Source organism: Athene cunicularia (assembly GCF_003259725.1).
Source record: "Athene cunicularia isolate RWA chromosome 1 unlocalized genomic scaffold, athCun1 chr1_part1, whole genome shotgun sequence".
Classification (NCBI taxonomy): domain Eukaryota; kingdom Metazoa; phylum Chordata; class Aves; order Strigiformes; family Strigidae; genus Athene; species Athene cunicularia.
The window spans coordinates 20,414,760-20,436,372 of record NW_020799091.1 but is presented as its reverse complement, the minus strand read 5'-3'; the positions used below and the strand labels follow the sequence as shown (position 1 = coordinate 20,436,372).

Below are 21,613 nucleotides of genomic sequence, written 5' to 3'. Positions count from 1 at the left end.
ATCCTTCCTCCCAAATACACGAAATCTCAGCAGATGAACTGAGTAAAAATCTCTTCACACTGAAACACATGAATTAAATTTCAATTATATTACAGTGACATTACTCTCACTTCATGTATTCATGGATGACACTCAATGTACCTAAAACTCCAAACTCTTCCATTCAGCCATTATGTTTCTCATTTTTCAAAGGGAAACCACCTGCATAATCAGTTACATTTTCCTGCACCCTACTTCAGATATAATGGAGGGTTATATCTACATTTATTTAACTAGGTTTCTAGCTAGTGAGAGCTGAATGCAGATTTTTATCTTCTTAAACAGGTCACAGATTAACTGTGTAGTGTGCTTACCCAACATTTTCCATTGCTTTTCCTTTAGTACTGAAAATGCTTCCAACAAACATGGAGTAAGAGGCTATACAGTTTTTAAATCCCTGACCTTGTCCCTTTTCTGCACCTAGAGTTCTAAAACTCTAAGCCTGGTACCTACAAACAATTCACCTTACCCAGAGGTCATGCTCAGCGTAGTCAAAGAGAAGCCACACTTTCCTGTCAGCATGAGAAAGAAACACCTTTTGCAGAGAAATAACATTTGGATGCTTGAGCTCCCGCAGCAACTGCAAAATAAAGAAAGTCCACAACAGTTATATCCACACATCCAGAGCTGTGAAAGGGCTGGAAATATTAATATTTTAATAGTCTTTGCTACATACTCTACAATGAAAACAATAAAAGTTGAAATCTGCAAGTCACAGAAAACAGCACATTTTTTAAAATGAAAGAACCAGTCATTAGTTTGAAACCAAAGCTGAAAGCAGGTCATAAGGCCCTTAGGGCATTCACTTCCTATTAATTTCCTAGAATCACAGAATTGTCTAGACCTTGAAAAGGTCTTGAAGATCATCCAGTTCAACCATTAACCCAACACTGACAGTTCCCAACTACCCCAGATCCCTCAGCGCTATGTCAACCCGACTCTTAAACACCTCCAGGGATGGGGACTCCACCACCTCCCTGGGCAGCCCATTCCAACGCCTAACAACCCCTTCTGGAAAGAAATGCTTCCTAATATCCAGTCTAAATCTTCCCTGGGGCAACTTGAGGCCATTCCCTCTTGTCCTATCACTTACTACTTGGTTAAAGAGACTCATCCCCAGCTCTCTGCACCCTCCTTTCAGGGAGCTGTAGAGGGCGATGAGGTCTCCCCTCAGCCTCCTCTTCTTCAGACTAAACACCCCCAGTTCCCTCAGCCGCTCCGCTCCTCGTATGACCTGTGCTCCAGACCCTGCACCAGCTGCGTTGCCCTTCTCTGGACACGCTCGAGTCATTCAATGTCCTTTTTGGAGTGAGGGGCCCAAAACTGAACACAGGAATCGAGGTGCAGCCTCACCAGTGCCGAGTACAGGGGTCAGATCCCTTCCCTGTCCCTGCTGGCCACGCTAGTGCTGACACAAGCCAGGATGCCATTGGCCTTCTTGGCCCCCTGGGCACACTGCTGGCTCCTGTTCAGCCGGCTGTCAATCAACACCCCCAGGTCCCTCTCTGACTGGCAGCTCTCCAGCCACTCCTCCCCAAGCCTGTAGTGCTGCTGGGGGTTGTTGTGGCCCAAGGGCAGCCCCCGGCATTTGGCCTTATGGAAACTCCTGCAGTTGGCCTCAGCCCATGGCTCCAGCCTGTCCAGGTCTCTCTGCAGAGCCTCCCTACCCTCGAGCAGATCAACACTCCCACTCAACGTGGTGTCATCTGCGAACTTACTGAGGGTGCACTCGATCCCCTCGTCTAAATCATCAATAAAGATGTTAAACATGTCCCCTGGGGGACACCACTCGTGACCTGCAGCCAACTGGATTTAACTCCCTTCACCACAACTCTTTGGGCCCAGCCACCCAACCATTTTTTTACCCAGCAAAGCATGTGCCCATCCAAGCCACAAGCAGCCGTTTTTGCCAGGAGAATGCTGTGGGAAACAGTGTCAAAGGCCTTGCTAAATCAAGGTAGGCAACATCCACAGCCTTTCCCTCATCCAATAAGCAGGTCGGCTTGTCGTAGAAGGAGATCAGGTTTGTCAGGCAGGACCTGCCTTTCATAAACCCATGCTGACTGGGCCTGAGCATCTGGTTGTCCCTCATGTATTGTGTGATGGCACTCAGGACAAGCTGCTCCATCAGTTTCCCGGGCACCGAAGTCAAGCTGACAGGCCTGTAATTTACCAGATCACCCTTCCGTCCCTTCTTATATATAAGTATCACACTGGCCAATTTCCAATCAGTCGGGACCTCCCTGGTCAGCCAGGACTGCTGGTAAATGACGGAAAGCAGCTTGGCAAGCACCCCAGCCAGCTCCTTCAGCACTCTTGGGTGTATCCCATCCGGTCCCATAGACTTGTGTGTGTCTGTGTGATGCAGTAGGTCACTGACTGTCTCCTCCTGGATTGCGCGGGGGTCCTTCTCCCAGTCTCTGTCTTCTGGCTGTGGAGGCTGGATTTCATCAATACAACTAGTCTTGCTATTAAAGATTGAGGCAAAGAAGGCATTAAGCACCTCAGCCTTCTCCTCATCACTTGTTACCATGTTTCCTCCTGCATCAGGCAGGGGATGGAGACTCTCCCTGGTCTTCTTTTGCTGCTCACGTACATACAGAAATATTTCTTGTTGTCCTTGATTGCTGAAGCCAGATTAATTTCCAGCTGGGCTTTAGACCTCCTGATTTCTGCCCTGCATAGACTCACAGCATCTCTGTAATCACTGTGTGTGGCTAGCCCCTTCTTCCAAGAGCTGTAAACTCTCCTTTTCTCCCCGAGTTGCAGCCAAAGCTCCCTGTTCAGCCAGGGTGGCCTTCTCTGTCTCCGGCTTCTCTTACAGCACCTGGGGACCACCTGAGCCATTAACACTTCCTTCTTAAAGAAGGCCCAGCCTTCCTGGACCCCTATACCCTTCAGGACCATCTCCCAAGGGATTCTGTCAAGGAGGTGCCCACACAAGACAAAGGCAGCCCTTTGGAAGTCCAGGATGGCAGTTCTGCTGCCCCCTCTCCTGGCTTCCCTAAGAACAGTGAATTATTTCATGATCACTGTGCCCTGGTTGGCCTCCAACCACCATATCATCCACCAGTCCTTCTCTGTTCAAAAACAGGAGATCCAGCAGGGCACCTTCTCTGGTCGGTTCACTCATCAGCTGTGTCAGGAAGTTACCTGACACACGTTCCAGGAATCTCCGGGACTGGTCCCGCTCTGCTGTGTTGTATTTCCAGCAGATGTCTGGGAAGTTAAAGTCTCCCACAAGAACAAGGGCAAGCGATCATGAGATTTCACCTCAATGCCTACAGAATATGTCATCCACCTCTCTGTCCTGGGTGGGTGGCTTACAGTAGACTCCCACTATAACATCTGCCCTGTTGCCCTTCCCCTTGATTCTAATGCAAAGACATTCCACCCTGTCTTCACTACACTTGCACTCAAAGCAATCATAACAGTCTCTGACATACAGCAGCACCCCACCGCCTCTCCTTCCTTGTCTATCCCTTCTAAAGAGCTTGTTGACATCAATTGGCGCACTCCAGTGATGGGAGACATCCCACCATGTTTCTGTAATAGCCACATCGTCATAATTTTCCTGTTGCATCATGTCTTCAAGCTCCTCCTGTTTGTTACCCATGCTGTGTGCACTGGTATACGTGCACTTCAGATGGGCTGGTGTTTTGCCCATAGGCTTTACATAGAAGTTGAAGTCTATGTAAACCTCACTATTATCCAGGATCAAGACACCTCTGCAAACAGCCAGCTGTGGCATTCACTGTTTCCCGTTGGCTGTAATCTTTGGTAGACCCATTTGGGTTATCCAATTTTCTCCTGAATTCCAATTATCTGAAAATCCTGCATTTTGGTCGCAGTCATTCAAAAGCTGAATGGGATGACTCATTTAGAGCCTTGTCAGTGTAGTCACCTAAATGAAGATGTGGTTTGTAAGACGGAGTCAGCTGATCTACAAGGTCACCACCACCTACAGAAGAAGGTCCAACTCCCTCCCACATGTATTACACCAGTTACAGCACTCACAGAAGCCATCCACAAAACAGCTCACGGTTCAATAGAAAACTAACCCAGACACATGAAGGCAGTAATTTTCTGCTGAGTTCCTCAGCTGAAATGACTTGCGGCACTAACAGCAGAACGAGCACTAGCGAAAGGACACAGCTAGGAGCAAGAACGACTTTCAGCAGTAGTAAGGCACGAAGCCAGCTCAGCTGCTTTAGAAACTATGGCTTTAACCACCACCAAAAGGAAAACAGAGCCAAGATATAGCACTAAAACTGATGCAGACAACATCAGTCTATTTGAGCTGTACTGGTCATGTTACAGTTAGACTGTACTCACACAATTGCTAAGAAACAAAAATTTTATCTAAGCAAGCTATTGTCAAGCATGGCTACCCAAGACTAGATGAATTCTTGCCAGCTCAGTCTGCCAGAAATTATCACATCTTTAATAAAAGGAATGGCTAGGTTTTTTTAAAATCCAAGGGTAATCTGAACTACTATTTGAATGTAGAATAGAAACCAAACATTTTATTTCTGAGATTGAATCTATTTTCAGTAAAATATATTTTTCTGCTACATAATAAAAGAAACAAAAAACCTAATTCCTTTCTATTAATACCTTTGTCACACGTGATAACATTTTAGCTGCTACTGGATAGTAAATGGGAGTGGGTATCTGCATATGTTTGTTTCCTTCTCTTCTATTTCATTTGAGGTAGACTCCCATCCCTACTCACTGACCATTCCTTGAGCAAGAGGACCTATAGCCCAAAAGCTTGAGGAGATGCAAGAGATTTGTAAAAGCACTGCATAGAGAAATTTTAAGGCAGGATCTGCAAGAAGTATGGAATTCTGTAAATGGCAGGTTGACTCCAGCCAGCGGCTAAGCCCCTCACAGACACTTGCTCATCCCCCTCAGTCAGATGTGAGAAGAGCAAAATAAGGCAAGCCAATTTGTGGGTGAGGATAAGACAGTTTAATAAGTGAAGGAAATAGGAATTTAAAACCAAAACAAAACCCAAACAACAGAAGCAATGCAAAGACAATTACTCACCACTTCCCCAAGCAGACCCATGCCCATCCAATCTCCAAACAAAGTCTACCTCCACGAAGGGAGGAGGGGCAGAGTGGGAGAAAAATCCAGTACACTGTGCAACCATCACTCAGCAATAGCCAAAACACTGTTGGGTTATCAACACTGCTTTAATTGCAAATTCAAACCACTGCACCATATAGGCTGCTATGGAGAAGATTAACTGTATCCCAGGCAGACCCAGTGTGGCATCAATGACTATTGGTGGGAGTCAGTCTCTTAATAGCAAATGAGTTTATAGGGTTTAAGGATACATTGTGCCAATCCTTATAGCAAAGGACTTTTTGTTGAAATCGTATAAATTGACAGCTTAGATTTATGCTATTTTATTTTAATTAATTGACTGTACCCAGAAGACTGCATGACCGTTCAGCAACTATGTGTCCATACAAAAATTTTATCAGATTTCCTGTGGCCTGATGACACAACTGTACCAGACACAACAAGACTATTCCTCAATAGAAGAGGCAGATACTAGAGATCTAGAAAATAATGTAATTTTCCCCTTCATCCCTTCCTGTCCCATTTTAAGTCCATCCTACTCCTTATTCCCCAGGTAGCAGCTATCATTCACTTTTAAAAACTCAACCTCTTCACATCAAATGTGATTCACCTTGAAGGACACATAGATAATCCATCACCAAAGCTGGTTCATAACATGACACAAAGATGAGAAGCTTTGAGTGATGCAGCAGAAGGGTTCCCTGTCTATATAGCAAGGCAACATAAACATAATTCTCCTTTGTTAGGGGTAGTCAATCCTGCAGAGTTTGAGATTCACAGCATTCTTCTTAGTCTGCTAGGTGACGGGCTCCTGCCCTTCCCTGTTTTCAAATCCAGCCAGTAGCAAGGTACAAGTAACTGAGCATGCACTTCCCACAGCACACACACAATACAGACATGACCAGCCATGCAGGTATCAACAGAGGCAGGACAACAGTATCTTCTTTGCAAGCACTCACATAAGCACCAACTGCACTTACATGAAACTTGAACACCACAACTGGCCTGGATCCTGTTTCTCCACTCTGGCTAATCAGGCTTAAAGTCTGTATACACAGACACGTATTCGCATATCCATCTGACTCCAGTGCAGACCTTACGTCTGCTCAGAATCCAAGCCCAGACGCTGTGCCTTTTCATCCAGGTTCCAGCTCTGATGTCAGGTCTCTTCAGATTTCAGCCTCCTCCTGCTTGCTGGTTCTGCATGTTTAAAGTTCACTAGCAGGTCACACACACAAGCTACCAGGGAGAGCTGTGTGAGTGTTCATATCTGACCTACATCTCTCCCGTATGTAGCTTCTGCAGACCTGTGGTATTCCCAGCATCTGTCTCCTGCAGACCTCATCTTGTTCTCACCACCTAGTCCTGCATCACATTTGCTAGTGGGTCACAGAGGCACACACAGAACAGAGTGCACACTCTCACAGAGAACAGCCAGGAACAGGCACAGGACACTGTGGTGACCACAGACAGAGCTTGGCCTGACAAGCACCACTGCCCAGTAGCCTGCTTACATGAAATCTGCCCTTTATTCCCTCTCCATTTTTTCATGCTGCTTCTTCCCCAGTCCACCCTGATCTCTCCCCTTCCTGCCTTTTATCCTTCCTCTAAACATCCTTACAGAATCCTTGCAGTCCTCTGAAATACCTAATAAAACCTTTATCTTCTAAGATCCATAGCAATCTGCTTTACTTCTTTCTCACCGTTTACAAAGCCCTACTCGACTCTCTTCAAGGACACACCTGACAGGTTCCTTTTGTGGCCCATCACCAACGTTTTAAGAATTCTGGTCTTTGTTACTGTCACTGATAGCAGCTATTACTGTTTGTGCATCTGTGTGCTCAGTTTATCATGTGTGCTGGTTTTTGCCTTTGCCTTTTATGCTGAATAGCTGTTAACTACATATTCTTTCAGTCTGTTTAAAAAACCCGATGGGTTTGGTCAATGCTAGACAGCTACAAGCACCCCAGTGCATAGGATGGCTAATATACATCAGCAAAGCCATCAGAATAAGGAAACGATTGCTGCAGTGGTGACAGATGATTCCTGAGTCACAGTCTTGGAAAGGCTGAAATGCTCCAGGACAGTAATAATGCAGAGCAACAAATGCAAATGTTGTCTGAAGGACAGAAAGAGCTCATGCAGATAACAACACATCACATGGGCTGTAAACAGCATTTCCAGCAACCTCATTCTCCATGAACCAAGCCTCTCCAGCCCATATGCCACATGCCTTTCCTACCAGATGACTCAACTCACGTCCAGCAGCTGACAAGAGTTCACTGAAGACAGAGTAGACAGCAAGAAACATGGTTGACTATCAGTACAATGCCTGCTAATGATAAGGGCCATTTTTTGGCCTAGTGACTCTGATAAATAATTGCTTCTGTCTATCCTAGTTCAGCTCTACAGAACACAGAGAAAGTAGACAAGAACTATGCATTTGGCTCTCAGCAAATTACCTTCCATTTCATTTGCATATCACATAATGATTCAAATCCATGTCTACAACCAGAAAGGTTTCCCTTAAATCAGTTGGTCTGAGTGTCCCTTATAAAGAAGAAAGAACCAACTGACCTTCAAACAAATAGAAATCATCAAATGATGGAGATGCTGATACATCTGACCCCATGTTGGCTGTGGCTGATCTTCCCCTTCCTTTCACAAATATTGTTCAAGACACAGCCAGGGAAACAGCATCCCTATGTGCAAGTCCTGGGCTCACACTAAGGTTCCTCCACCTCCCTCTTCAATGCAGAAATACTCATTCCGCAGCCATGGGGCAGCTGAGGGACAGTAAATGAAAGTGTCCTAACAATGCATAAAATTGTTAAATAACTTCACAAACAAGGAAAAAGCAGGGTAAGACAAGACATTATTAAATAATCAACAGCAGCATTAAGGCAGCCTGGCAAACTGCAGCATGACTAAGGCAAATCTTTTCTCGCACAGGGACACTAACAATAATTACCTGTCACATTAAATATGAGCTGAACTCAGTGCAAGTCTTTATGAACATGATCTCCCTTCAGTGATATTCCCACACTTCCCATATAGCTCTTCACCACTACAGACATTTCTCATGAGCCAAGACACTGCACTCTTGGCATAAGTGAGGATTTCTAGCTTTACTGCAAATGTCATTCCACCTCCACTCTTGATGCTTGCTACTATATGTGGTCTGCAGGAAATGTAACCTGCTTAGTGTTGCAGTACTACCATGCCTGCTTACCTCTGTAATCAAGCAGACTCATTTGCTAGAGCAACTGGACAGGTGACCTGGCCCAGAAGGAGTTTCTCTGATGTCCTGTCTCAGGACATGAGCTATTTTAGAAAAGGCAACTCCTTGCTCTCACTGCCATTTCTCCTAAAGCTCAGGACAGTCAGAAAACTAGCTAGACATAAATATTCAGCAAAACATTCACTTAAGCAAAAATCACTGTTGTGTCATCTTGCTAGTTTGATGGCATAAATTCAAAATCTGATCATCATCTCATGCTTCAGAAAGGCTCACATCAATTCCAGCAAGTGATCCAGCAACAAACAAATCATATATTAAGAGTGGACTTAGATGGAAAATGGGCAAATAGGGACTTGGAACAGAAAGCAGATTGCAGTTGATGCAGAAAGGCAGGCAGTTTTCAAACCAGAAGAGGACTGACAATTTAGTCATCCTGTAACAGATAAGATGCCAGTGTAACTACTGCTACAACAGATACTATATAGGCAGTAGTGAGACATTACCTGAAACACTATGCGCAATGCTGGCCAATTCAAGGAAGATTAATTCCAACTGCAACAGAGCAAAGAAAGCCCAAACCTACACCCAGGGGAAGGGAGAGCCTACTGCACAACTGGAACCCAGCAAGCTAAGCCAGAATCCTTATAGCCTGCTAAAATGAAGCCAGAGAAGGAAACAGTCTCTCTCTTTAAAATGAAAGCGGAAGAGAAAAGCTATTCTAACTAACTGACAACATTATCATATGTATAAACGGGCATAAACTAGAAATGATTAATTTTGGCTTAAAGGCTGAATGTTTATATAGTCATTACTAGAACAAGACCCACAAACTGCCTTCAGAATTTTTCTTTTATTTTCAAGTTTAACTTACACAATTTTTGAGGGTGCACTTTGCTTGTCTGCAAGAGCAGGAGCAGAATATGATGATTCCAGAGGTGTCATCCAATTCTGTATTCATAGAATATTTTTAAAAGTCAACTCTGTATTCTCAGTTTCCTCTCAAACATTAGAGCTCTACTCAAATACTTTAATCTTGTTATTTAAAGTAAAACCTAAATTTTATTACGTAAATTCTTAAATCCCAACTTGGCTTAGCTGCTATCCAGTAGATTCAAGATCTGTTTGTTTCAATGTAAATATGATTTGAGTTTTATATTCTCATGAGTCAGATATTCCACAGTACTAAAAGAGAACAAAATACCTGCTGAAAGTACATGTTGTTTTCCTTTCAAGTGTTCAAATGAAAGCTTACAAAGGCAATATAACAGAAAAAGTTATAACACTGCTCACACTAAGAATTTATGATGAAGCTGACAATACATTTTTGATGCTCCAGTTCCTCAGACATACAACTGTGTGAAATTGTTGCTTTATTTTATTATTTTGTTTTCATTTTTAAAGTCATAAATATTGCAAAAGAAGACTGACAACAAAAAAATGTAGAGAAAAAAATACACATTTCTAACTTCTGTGGTTTCCAAAACAAATGAGTCTTATGTGATCACACACAGAAGACAGTATTTATTAGCATGTCTTATGTCCAAACACATTCAAAGTAACAGAAGAGGTGTTGGATGAAGAATCCAGAGTAGAAAGACACTGCATGTCAAGTTTGATCAAATTCTGCTTGATTCCTAAGGATTCCAATTTCTAACACGTAATCAGTACCTTTGTCCCACTTTCACAGAATTAAAAATAATACTACATTTTGTACAAAATCTCTCAAGAATAACATTTTAGGCCTGTAACATAGCCTGATAAAGTACTCACACTTATATTTTACATACCATGCCACTATTAAAGCATTTGAGAGCCATTACACTTGCCAAAGAGTCAAATCAAACATCTGCCATTCCTCAATACCTTGTTGCCTTTCACCGTATGGAAAGATTGCTAAGAAACCATTACATGTCTTCTGACACAAAAATTGTACTCATCTAAATTATTTCTGTGTTTGGTCTTGTGGGAAACTGCTTTCACTGTTAGTGTGGAAGGGACACAACAGCCTCCATAACCTGAGCAACCTACACCCAAATATTGTTCCTTATCACATAGCTGGTATGGAATCTCTTCCAGCAAGCTCACTGGGACAGTCATTTGTTCCTTACCAGGGGAAGATGTTGAAGACAATGAATCCTGGTATAACCCAGTTTCAGCTTCTGCTTAATGGGGTCCCTCCAGCTGCTGCATGCTGCCTCAGAATATTTGGTCACCCTTACACCAGCTCTGAAAGAGCCCTTATACCCTCCTTCCATCCCCTCTGCTGGCAAGGGGGAAAAAGGCTTGATAATCGTGTAAAGACATGTTCTTATCACCCAGGATATGGAAGCCCCAGTGTGTGAACAGAACAAATTCACTTCTACAGCAGCCTCTTGTCAAGGTCAACTTGGCCAAGAGCAGTAGTCAGCGGCAGCTCCCTTCTCACCTGCCCAGGGGCACAGCCTACTGCTCTAACTCTGCCTCTATCTCTCTGCCACCTTCCAGCCCAGAAGTTGAAAGCCAGGGTGACAGAGTCACTGCAGAGGTGAGTGGAACTGCTGCAGAGTCCCTTTCCCTTTCAGGTTCCCTTTCAGGTAAGACGAGCAGTCATCAACCAACTCAGTCCCTGCTTTTTCTCACACCACCTGGGTACTGTGTGCCTGCTCCCTACAAACCCAGACAAGCTTCTAACAGCAGAGCTTGCCCCTAAATCTCCTGCCTGGGAGACAAAAATCAATACTATCCTTTCTTTTGTTAATGTTCAGACTTATGAACATTAGGATACAAGTCTCTGTTATACCCAAACCACACAAGCAGGTTCCTACCATTTCCCATCAGTTATGTTAAGCAACAGTGCAGCCAAAGTCTGGTTCAACTCAGCTTGCTCATACAATGGAAAACTAACAAAACTGTTCATTTTCCCCTTGGTGAAGATGAACTTCTGCATCCTGCAGCCACACTATCACTAGATCCAACATAGAGGACATCACCTTTTGTGCTGATAGCCTGCATTTGTTATAATAGGAAACCACAAAGTCCTAGGAATGCCCATATGCCTCCAAGGCAAACGTGGAATGATCAGAGAAGTCAGCTACTTATTGTTCTGTAGTTTTCTGTCCCAGCAAACTCAAGGCTGTCCTTTCTTGTACATGCTGGCTATGGTGTTTGAGGGACACTACAGAGACAGGAGACAGCCAGAGTACAGCATTATCCACCCCAGCTCTGCTTTGTCCCATTCAGCATTTCCACCACCAAGAGTACCTGCCACAGCATCTAGTACTTCCTCTTCAGAGTCAAGAACTAATGCTATCATATAAAAATACTATATAGTGTTTTTACATACAAACAAGCTTTTCGGGGATATATTTGTCAACCATACCATGCACCAAAAAAACCAAAGCTACATGGAAGTCCTGCAAAAAGTAAAACCAAACCAAAACAAGCAACTTCTCACTAGCCAAAGGAAGCACAGACTAGTGAAGTATTTGCAAACCTGCTAAAACTGAATGAAAAATGCTAATCAACAAGAAAAATGTCAGAAAGTCACTTTATCACTTTAAAACCTAAGACTCCTGTACAGGAAACTGCCCAAACCAAAATCCTGAAGCTCTGTTTAAAACCTGGCTAACTGCTCCAACTTCCTACAGCCTTGAAGAATTCTGCTTTGCCAACTGTGAAATAGCATTTGCTGCACTATTCCAGGTGTATAACCATTAACAACTTTCTTCCTTCCTGATTACATCAGAAGACCAGGAATCAAGTGTTTGGGCTTGTATGTATTGTATATTTCCATGCAAATCTCATCATTCTATCCCCCTCTGTTCTCCCATCCAACAGAAATCCCTCTCTTGGTACGATGAGCATGCAGGTTTTAGTGCCTGCTTAAATCCTCAGAAGTGAAAGCACAGATCACAAAAAAGATACCCAGAATCCCAGGCAGTACATAAGTCCGCAGAGAAGATGAGATGAGCAGCCAAACATCCAGTTAAGGTGCTGGAAGAGGCAGGATTCACAAATGCTTGTCATGGTGGATTAATGGGGGAAGAATATACCACTGCAAGTATCTTCATATTGAAGATGATGATTTGACTGGGGTAATTAGCACAATAACTGTTAATTCTATCAGTTAAACAAATGGTTTACATGAAGACACTGAAAAAACCCTCTTATTTCAACAGAATAAGAGACTAGATAGATTCTTGAACATTAGGTTTAAAGTCTCATGCTGCAGGAAGTACTTAAACATAGGAAGTCTTTCATATACATACATAAATTGAGCTCATCCCGTAACTGAGTCAGCCATTTCAATGCAGGTCTCTGATGTAGTTCAAGCTTTTCCCTTAAATTCACCTATTTCAATAATTATTTTTTCCAAAGATCAGCCACTGATCTTCAGCTCAGGTGTCTGCATCAAATAAATGTCTTAGAAGAGTAGGCTATGGGCATTTTTAAACATATAAGTTACTCAATAGTTCAAAACTGAAGTTAGTCATCATAAGTAAGACAAAAGCTACTGCAGAGTTGCAAAAACAAGGGAGAGTTTCACTGGGATTTACATCAAACTGCACTCTTCCCAGATAGTCACAGGGTAAAACACACAAGCTTCAGCTCTCTAGAGAAACTGAAATGGATATACCTTATACGCAAACCAAGTTCCTCTTAACATCACCATGCTAGTAAATGCCTAATTGGGGTAGTCCAGAATACACGGTAACTAAGTCTAGCATTCAGCCTTGACTTTTTAAGTAGGACAACAAATAATTTTAATTAGATGTACAGATGACATTTTAGGGTACAACAGTGATGATTACCCCAGTGGCATTTCGATATATACATTACATATACCCACAAAACCAATATAAACAGTATGGCTATTATCCTCAATTTGACCTTTTCTTCCCTTTAAGATATTATTACTTGATAGAAAGGGGAGAAAAAGATCATATGGAACAGAATTAAAATTAACACATTTTGGGGAAAAATATTATCCTGTTAACTGCAAACAGCAACATCAAAAGAATACTAAGGAAAAGAGATTCAAACCCTAGAAATCCATGGTGAAATTAATTCAACTGCAACTGAAATTAACTCAACCACTATATCAGCAGTTGCAAGTCTGGAAGCATAGCTGAAAGCAAAGCCAACAAGAGCTCAAGAAATGCTGCTTCAGGTTACTCTTTCTACCCCTATGCCTGCTTTTGGGCTCCACTCCCCACTTTGCTCTCGAAGCCTGTTTTCTTGACCTCTTCAGTGTATTCAGTACTCTTGTGGGCAACTGAGCACCATTCAGCCACTCACCCACCCCTTTCCCCCCAGCACTTAGAAAGAAAAAATGAAGAAAAAGGCTTAAGAATCAAGATAAGGACAGGGAGAGGTGGCTCACCCGTTTCTGTCACAGGCAAAAGACTCTCGTTAGGAGAAAAAAAAACCCATCACTTTAATTCAGTCACTAACAACAACACTTAACCGAGTAGGACAGTGAGAAGCATTACCACATCTTAAAAACACCTTCCCCCCTCCCTTCCCCTTCTTCCCCGGTTCAGCTCCACTCTGGATTCCTCTACCTCCTCCCCTCCAGCAGCACAGGGGGCAGGGAATGGGGGGGTGCAGTCAGTTTGCCTCTTCAACCACCTCGGGGGGAGGGGGGAACTCCACGCATTCTTTCCCTGCTCCAGTGTGGTGTCCCCCTCACAGAAGACAGTCCTCCATTAACTTTCTCTAGCATGAGTCCTTCCCATAGGATGCATTCTTCCCAAGATGCTCCAGGGTGTGTCACCCCCCCATGCTGCACTCCTTCCAGCACCAAACTACAACAGCAGGGGCTGCTTCTCCCCTCAGAGTCCCATCGTCCTTTAAGCACAGCCATCTGCTCTGGTGAGGGGTCCTCTACAGGCCGCAGGTCAGCCTCAGCTCCACTGCAGACCTCCCACGGGTGGCACGGGGGGCGGCCCTGCCGTCTTACCACAGGATACGGCACACCTCTCCCCCTTCCTCCTCCTTTCTTCCACTGACCCCAATGTTTGCATAGGTGTCCTTCTCATAATTCCCCCTCATAAGTCCCAACTCCCTCCCAGGTTCCCTTTCTTAACTACGTTATCACAGCAGCACAGCCACTGTCACTGACTGGCCTGGTCTTGGACAGAGGCAGGTCCGACTTGGAGCTGGGGGAGCTTCAAGAAGCTTCTCACAGGGGACACTGCTGCAGCCCACCCCCCAACCCAGCACAAATGCATTCCCCTCCTTCCCCCACCAACCCTGTCCCACATGGGTCCTGCATTGTACCGCTGTTCTCTTCAAAGGGCACATGCTGCAGCAGCTCAGAGCAAAGAGAAAGCCTCCCTACTTCTTGCTCTTTTTCCATCACTACAGACCCTGCTGCCCAAGAGGAATGACTCTACAAACACCTCAAGCCATGCAATAAAGCCAAATCCTTCTTGACTGCTAGCCAAATTAGTGATTCTCTTTTAATAGATAGATACTGAGTTAGGATCATATCCAGAGCACCTCCCTAACAGCAGCCAAACTTCTGTGAAATGCAAGCAGAACAAACTGTTCAAAACTCTTTAGGTAAACCACTGCAAGAAGACTAACAAAAAATTTTCCCAAATCCCTCTGAAATGGTAGCTGATACTTCCCAAAAGCATTCAGCCTGAAGGAGTTACAGTACTTGGAAAAATTTCTGCCAAAATGGTTCAAATAAGCAAAATTTAAGACTCTATTTTCAGCTACTTTAGTTCAGAATAAATGTCTACAACAGCAGGGAAGCTCAGCTTTCCTCAAGGGATAGGAAGAGCTTCTCCTGAAGAACATTCTTTGCACTTCCATTTTTTTGCATCTCTCTCACTTCAAGGACTAAGATCTTTGAAATCACAAAGCCAACTGGAAGTTGACAAAGTAGAAAAGCCTGGTACTCACCTCAATCAATAAAAGTGAAATTAAGATAGGTATAGTTTTACACTCTGAGGAATATGGACTGAAAATAAAACTATTCACTTACACACACACCCCGAAGTTACATGCATTTCCTTTTAGTAAGCAATTTCAGTTGAAACATTACAAGAAAAATAATCCCAGGCAGCAGTAAGAATATACAATTAAACTTCAGAATACTTGTTTTATCAGTATTTCTTTGCAAGCTTGTCACAAACCATAAGTACAGCACATTATTCATCAGTTTCTAAAAACATGGCATATTCAAATATCAGCCTGAATCACTTTGGAAAATGTTTGAATAATATTCATGGGTGTATTACAACCTATGAGGCAACAACAATGCCAGTTTAGTTTGAAGTCTTCACTTAAATAGAAGCTAGCGAGTTTTAATCATTATGAGCCAAAAAGAAGTAATCTCTTTAGGAAAATAACTGAAGTGCTAATGCAAAAATCAGATCAAATATATAATTTAAACCACTGACTCTAATCATGGTCTTGAACTGTTGCATTTAAAGTTAATCTGCCCCAAGGCAGGCAGTAAATTGTAACTTAAAAACACTATTATTTTTAGACAGCAAACATAACAGGTGTGCAAAATCTCCCATGACATTTGTACTGATTTTATACTTCTGTGATAAAAATACAGCACCCAGCGTAGAATAACATGATTCAAACAAAATCCAGCATGCACTCAAATCAATACTTTTAATAAGTCTGTTTGCTAGTAGAAAGAACTAATGTTACTTACTGCTATTTCTCTGCATGCAGACATAGAAATTCCAGTACCTTCTATTTGCTTTAAAGCGTAATCTTTATCATCTTTCCTGTGAAAGAAGAAAAGAAGGCTTTTTTAAAAAAATTGCACCATTAATTCAAATTGTGCTTTTCACCACCATTCACAGGACAGTTTCTAATTAATACAAATTCTGCATCTTATTTTCTTTTGCTACTTTACTAGTTTAATGTCTGGATACCCAGCTAAACCATAAACTAATCACCTTGATAAAGCTAAAATATAAATTTGCTCTCACTATATAAATAGGGTTTTTAAAAAAATCCTTTTTTAAACCCGATGATCAATATTTCTTCCATTCCTTCCTTCTCTTCTTAAGAAGAAAACAAAAGCAAACGTTTTAGTACAAACTAAAAATAAGTCTAGCTAGGGCTACATCTCCCATAAACTTATTACTCTGGGACACAGTAAGTCTTCCCCATGTTGTAATGAATTCTTGAGTAACCCAGAAGCAACATCACAGTAACATCTTATCTCTTCTTTCCTCTAGGCCACAAAAAGTGCCCTAAAATTTTGTCCCTACCAAAGTAATAAAACTAGCAAGATTAATGAAAAAAACACAAGGTCTCTGCATCTGAAGAATCCAAAGAAATATTTGTTCAGCTTTAAACATGTGCAACACAATACCACCATTCCCCCACAGTTTAACCAATATGTACCTTACAGTCATTTATTTAAAACGCAAACCCATTAGTAACTCCAGTTACCAAAAGCAAATGAGGAAGAGATACACTACAGCAAAAGAAGACATTGAACTCTTGCCCAACCTCAGTCTCAAAGAACTCATGAGTTGGAGATGGAGTGCTTATCCTTCCCACTTGTGGGCTGGCATCCACAGCACTCCTGGGGGACATGGCACTTAACAGTACTGCCTTCAGTATTTGGAGCATTCATATAGCCCCAAATCTCCAGGTTACACAAGAATCCTTATTAATTTTTAATGAATACATCTTTCACAGCTGTGAAGAGCCAAGCTGGGAAAAAAAAACGCAACTCAAACTTCCTAAAGGCAAGTAAAACAAAACTATAGTTAAGCATTTAAAATATATGCACTTGTTTCCTCCAGCTCTCACTAAATATTTGCAAGGCTTTGAATTGCTGTATTCCTACCTGAAATACACACTTTCCCCTATTCATCACCACCTATTTAATCTCTCAAATTATCAGGTCCTGTCCAAGAGATTTTTCATGGGGTTCAAAGACAACCCACTGTTAGCAGTAACCTTTCAAAACAGAGAAGAGAGAAAAAGTGGGAGATTAATGGACAAAATCCGAACACAGTTAATGAGGAGGAAGAACAAAACAGCGAGTGGGCGAGAGCAGATTTCAGTAAGAGGGCAATTAGATGGATTCAGCAAGATAAAAGAGGGGAAAAGATACAGGATCTGACACAAACAGGAAAAAAAAAAGAGTAGGGAGGACAACGACACAAGGCATGAAAAAGCTTCCATATAATAAAAACCTAAAACTTCCCAGCCTGGCAAATAAAGAGCCAGTGCTGAGCAGAACAAGGTGCAGGCAGGAAACAAGTCCTCCCTATTTCTCACCTTAGAGGAAAACAAGAAACCATCATGGTATTAAGCATATCATTGAAGTGTGCAACTCATGATACCAGAATATTGTAGGGATCAAAAGTATAAACAGATTTCAAATCAAATTACACAAATTTATGGCACATAGGGGAGTTACGTAGTCGTCCAAGAGCAGCTACTGAACTACTTTCCAGCACAAAAATCTCCTATGCTGCTGATGGAAAAAGATACAGGGAAATTTTGTCAGCTAAAAATAATTTTACCCTCTATCTCCCTTAGCTAGCAATGCCTTGCGGCTGTTACTAGATAGCAATATGAAGCAAAATGGATTGGACTAGAGGTTACTCTCATTGCCCTATGTGCTCATCTACTTAGTTTTGAAGGTGTTTGGAGAGATCCCTATTTCATGAGAAGTGCTACCACACAACAACTACTGTTAGAAGCATTTACCACCAACAGAATACAAAGCAAAAAGGGTCAGACTAAAGGTTATTCTCATTGCCCTGTTGCTTATCAGCTTAGATTTCAAAGTATTTGACGGAGAACTCAGTATAACGAGAAGTGCTACCATACAACTGGTATTATTACAAGCATTTCTGGTAGCACTGTCTACAATGAAGCCTGCCTTACATTTAAGATTGTACAACTATTTTTAATTGGTCAAATTTTTGCCAAACTAAGTCTGGACAAAAATTTTCCATACCAGATGGCAGACTTTCTCTGGAAATTTTTAGAAAAAAATTACTTCAGCTGTTTCCTAGAACAAAACTGGAAGAACACACTTTCAGTTGTGTATGTTATCTCTTCTACAATCATTGCTTGAATGCTGAAATTTGACAGGGTGGTTTAAGAATGTACCATTTGGTCTCCTCAAAACAAGGGATGAAGAAAGATGTCTCTTAAAATTAACCTCATGTTAAAAGTTTGTTAAAAGAGTCAAGACACAGAGATCCCATGCCCAATCTTGCTCTGCCCTTAGAGCAACCCAGGGCTGCAGGGAATTAACCACTCACTCATTTGCTCTGTCCAGGTGCTGCAAGCAGGAACCAAGAGCAAATGGCCTCTGTCCTGTCCTCAACCTACCCATGCAGTTGAGAGGAAATATAAGCATAGTAAAAAGAAGGAAAAGAAATTAAAAAGCCTTCCAAGACTTAAATTCTCTGACTTGAGCATGCACAGTTGAGATACAAAGCAGTAAACCAATTACTAACCCTCTCTAACATCTGTTCTACACTGAGGCTAGTGATACACCATGGTTACCCATTACACCATTAGTGCCAGCTTTTCCACTAACAGAAGCAAGAAAGTCCTACTTCTACCTCTGAGCCAAGTGAGGTTTTCTTTACAAAACACTGTAATTCCTTGGGAGCCAAGGGAAGTAGGGGAAATAGCTTTTAAAGAGAATGGTAAGAGTTTACAGAAGTGTTTTGAAAGCCAAAAGGAAAGCCAGAGTGACCAAGCTTATTTTACACAACTTCCAAAAACATTTTGCCAATAGTCTGTTTAGAATTGTCAACACAGCCCAAACTGCTTCCCCATGATTTTGGACATGAGCAATCTCCTTCTCTGAAGATGAAAAGATGTTCAATGACCAGACAGAAAAAAGCAGACAAGAAAAAAAGAAGGGAAAAAAACCCTCTGTTTATAAACATCTTCCACAGGCAACTGTGGGTGACAAAACTGACCACTTAGAAAGAAGGAATTTAGTCGAATTATGCTCTGAGTCTTACTGTGCCCTTAAAATGCAAGCTTCTAACAGAGAAGTTTTGTTGGGAAAACCCGTCCACTTTCTTTGCTGCCTGGGAATGAGACATTAAGTAACTTCAGCAGCTCCTCCACCTACCAGCAGGCTTAGAAAACCTGGTCAATCTGCAAACTTATTTTAATACCGATATATTCATACTTTCCTGCACTTAAATAGGCTGGCATCTTCGGCACAGTACTACTCCCCACTAGTAACAGGCAGTTGTGAGGGCAGTATGAAAACTCACTTTGTACATGGCTGCTGGAAATACTGTAGTCAAATGCAAGCTATATAACCTTGTGTAAAAGTGTCATTTCCTCAGAGCGACAACATTAACATCAGGGATATAAACTTGAAAAAAAAATGGATAGCTGCAACATAACTTCCAGAAGACTTTAATGACAAGAATAAATATACCTGCAAAATCACTGTAAGAGACCATAACTATCTAGTTTTGTTCTTACAGCTTGAATAAACATGCCACCTTTAAGAGAATTAAACTATTACTATAATGCTGCTTCCAAATACTGTTTTTTTTAAAGTTCTATTGAATTTGAAAGTACAATGGCCCCATAAGAAACATTCACTCTATCTGGAAAAAAAAAAAATCAAAAGGAGTAGAACAGATGCCTGCTGAATGCGAGCACGTTGCAAAGCTTTAGTATTAAAACGCCTGGTATTTCTACCCTTTATTTAGAAGGATACTTTAAGCACAAATATGTTCAGCAAGTGGGAGAAAATATCCTACACATGAAGAAAAAGAAGTCTTATTACATAAAAGGCAGTTATAAAAAAATCAGTTCTACTGGTATTTTATATCATACGGTTTGCAGAAAAGTACTGGCACAATGCTATAGTATATCCTTTATTCAGATCACTAGACGAGTTTAAAATTCAGTTGAGCAATAAACATAGCAGAATAAAGTACCAAAGCCTTAAAATCAATGGCAATAATTCTAAATTTACATTACAGTTACAAAGATATTTCAAATTAAAAATTAACTGGTCACAATTTAGGAATAGTTTTGTCTTTACAAACAAGGAAATGTAAAACTTGACTGCGGTTAAACATCTGAGGGAAATAGGCTCTACAGTCTTAAAACTACCACAGGGAACTATAAACACAGCATCTCTTCTACAGAAAACTCTTAAGGAATCTGCTAATCGTTTATGGTTCTTATTCCCTAAAGAATACAAACCCTGATAATTAAAAGATAAGCCTACCAATAAAACACTTTTTTTTTTTTTAATTCTACCCTTGAGAATTCCATTAACATCAACAGTAGTCGAAGTAACACATCCTGATTAAGCACAACTATCTCAGTATTACTGGAGTGATTCTGCCACAGCAGTACTAACTCAAAATTCCTGAAAGCATTAAATACAGAATTTTGATTTTACTAGCAGAAAACTAATTTGTGCTGTAGAGCATCTTAGCTTTGAACTACTCACCTAGATGGACACCAAGTAACTCCAAGCCATAAACTGTACAAACAGTAGCACATCTCTATTAACAGCAAATTATGGACACAAACTTCCGTACATGCTAGGGTGCCAGGTAAATCAAAAAACACTAAATCTTCATTACCTACCAGAATGCCAAGCAAGGAAATTGATGAATCTGAGGTTTTATTATAGTTTAAGTATCAGAAAAGTGTTCAACAGAAAAGATTTAAAATAAAATTAAGAGAAAGATAACATGGAGTTAAACTCTGGCATTCCAGTTAGATTTCTTTGTCCCTCCTCCCCTATGTGTTTTAGTGAAATTCATAACAAATACATGGACATGCTCCACATGTAGATTTGCGATGGAAGGATAGCAAAACACACTGCTATAGGTTAGAATATGAAAATAAAACGCTTATGACAGCAAATTGTAACATTTAGGAGACTTGACATTTTCACTTTGTGACATCAACTCCTGCCTCCTCCTCCATGTCACAGCAGTGTTACTTTTTGGTTCTGTTTTTAAATCAGACTTTTAAATAAATGAAAATCATCCTAGTCACATACGATATCCAGTGAAGTCTATTGGAAGAAGTAGTAATTCAGTTCTTTGGAAGCATATGAATGCCCAAATACAATTTGTGAAGCTGAAAGATTTTATACCGTTACACTAAATGCCAATGCTGTACACACAGCAAACACCTAAATACACACCAAAACAACATGCTGTTTTCTATAAAGCTCATCAAGATGAGGGCAGACTGGTACTCATTCATATGATGACTTGGAAGAATAGAATTACTTGTTTCCTC

At 41.5% G+C, this 21,613-nt stretch overlaps 1 protein-coding gene across 2 annotated transcripts in view; it reads right to left on the bottom strand.

Annotated features, from left to right (window-relative positions):
• Positions 1–5,205, bottom strand: part of CDK8 (cyclin dependent kinase 8) — a 50,713-nt gene extending 45,508 nt beyond the window's left edge. For both annotated transcript variants that reach the window (XM_026850925.1, XM_026850930.1), the window contains exons 1-2: positions 5,092–5,205; positions 509–619 (exon numbers count right to left, since the gene is read on the bottom strand). In XM_026850925.1, coding sequence (XP_026706726.1) covers positions 509–619; positions 5,092–5,118 — 138 coding nt within the window. In that variant the 5' untranslated portion in view covers positions 5,119–5,205. The remainder of the gene's footprint in view (positions 1–508; positions 620–5,091) is intronic.
• Positions 5,206–21,613: the final 16,408 nt, after the last annotated feature.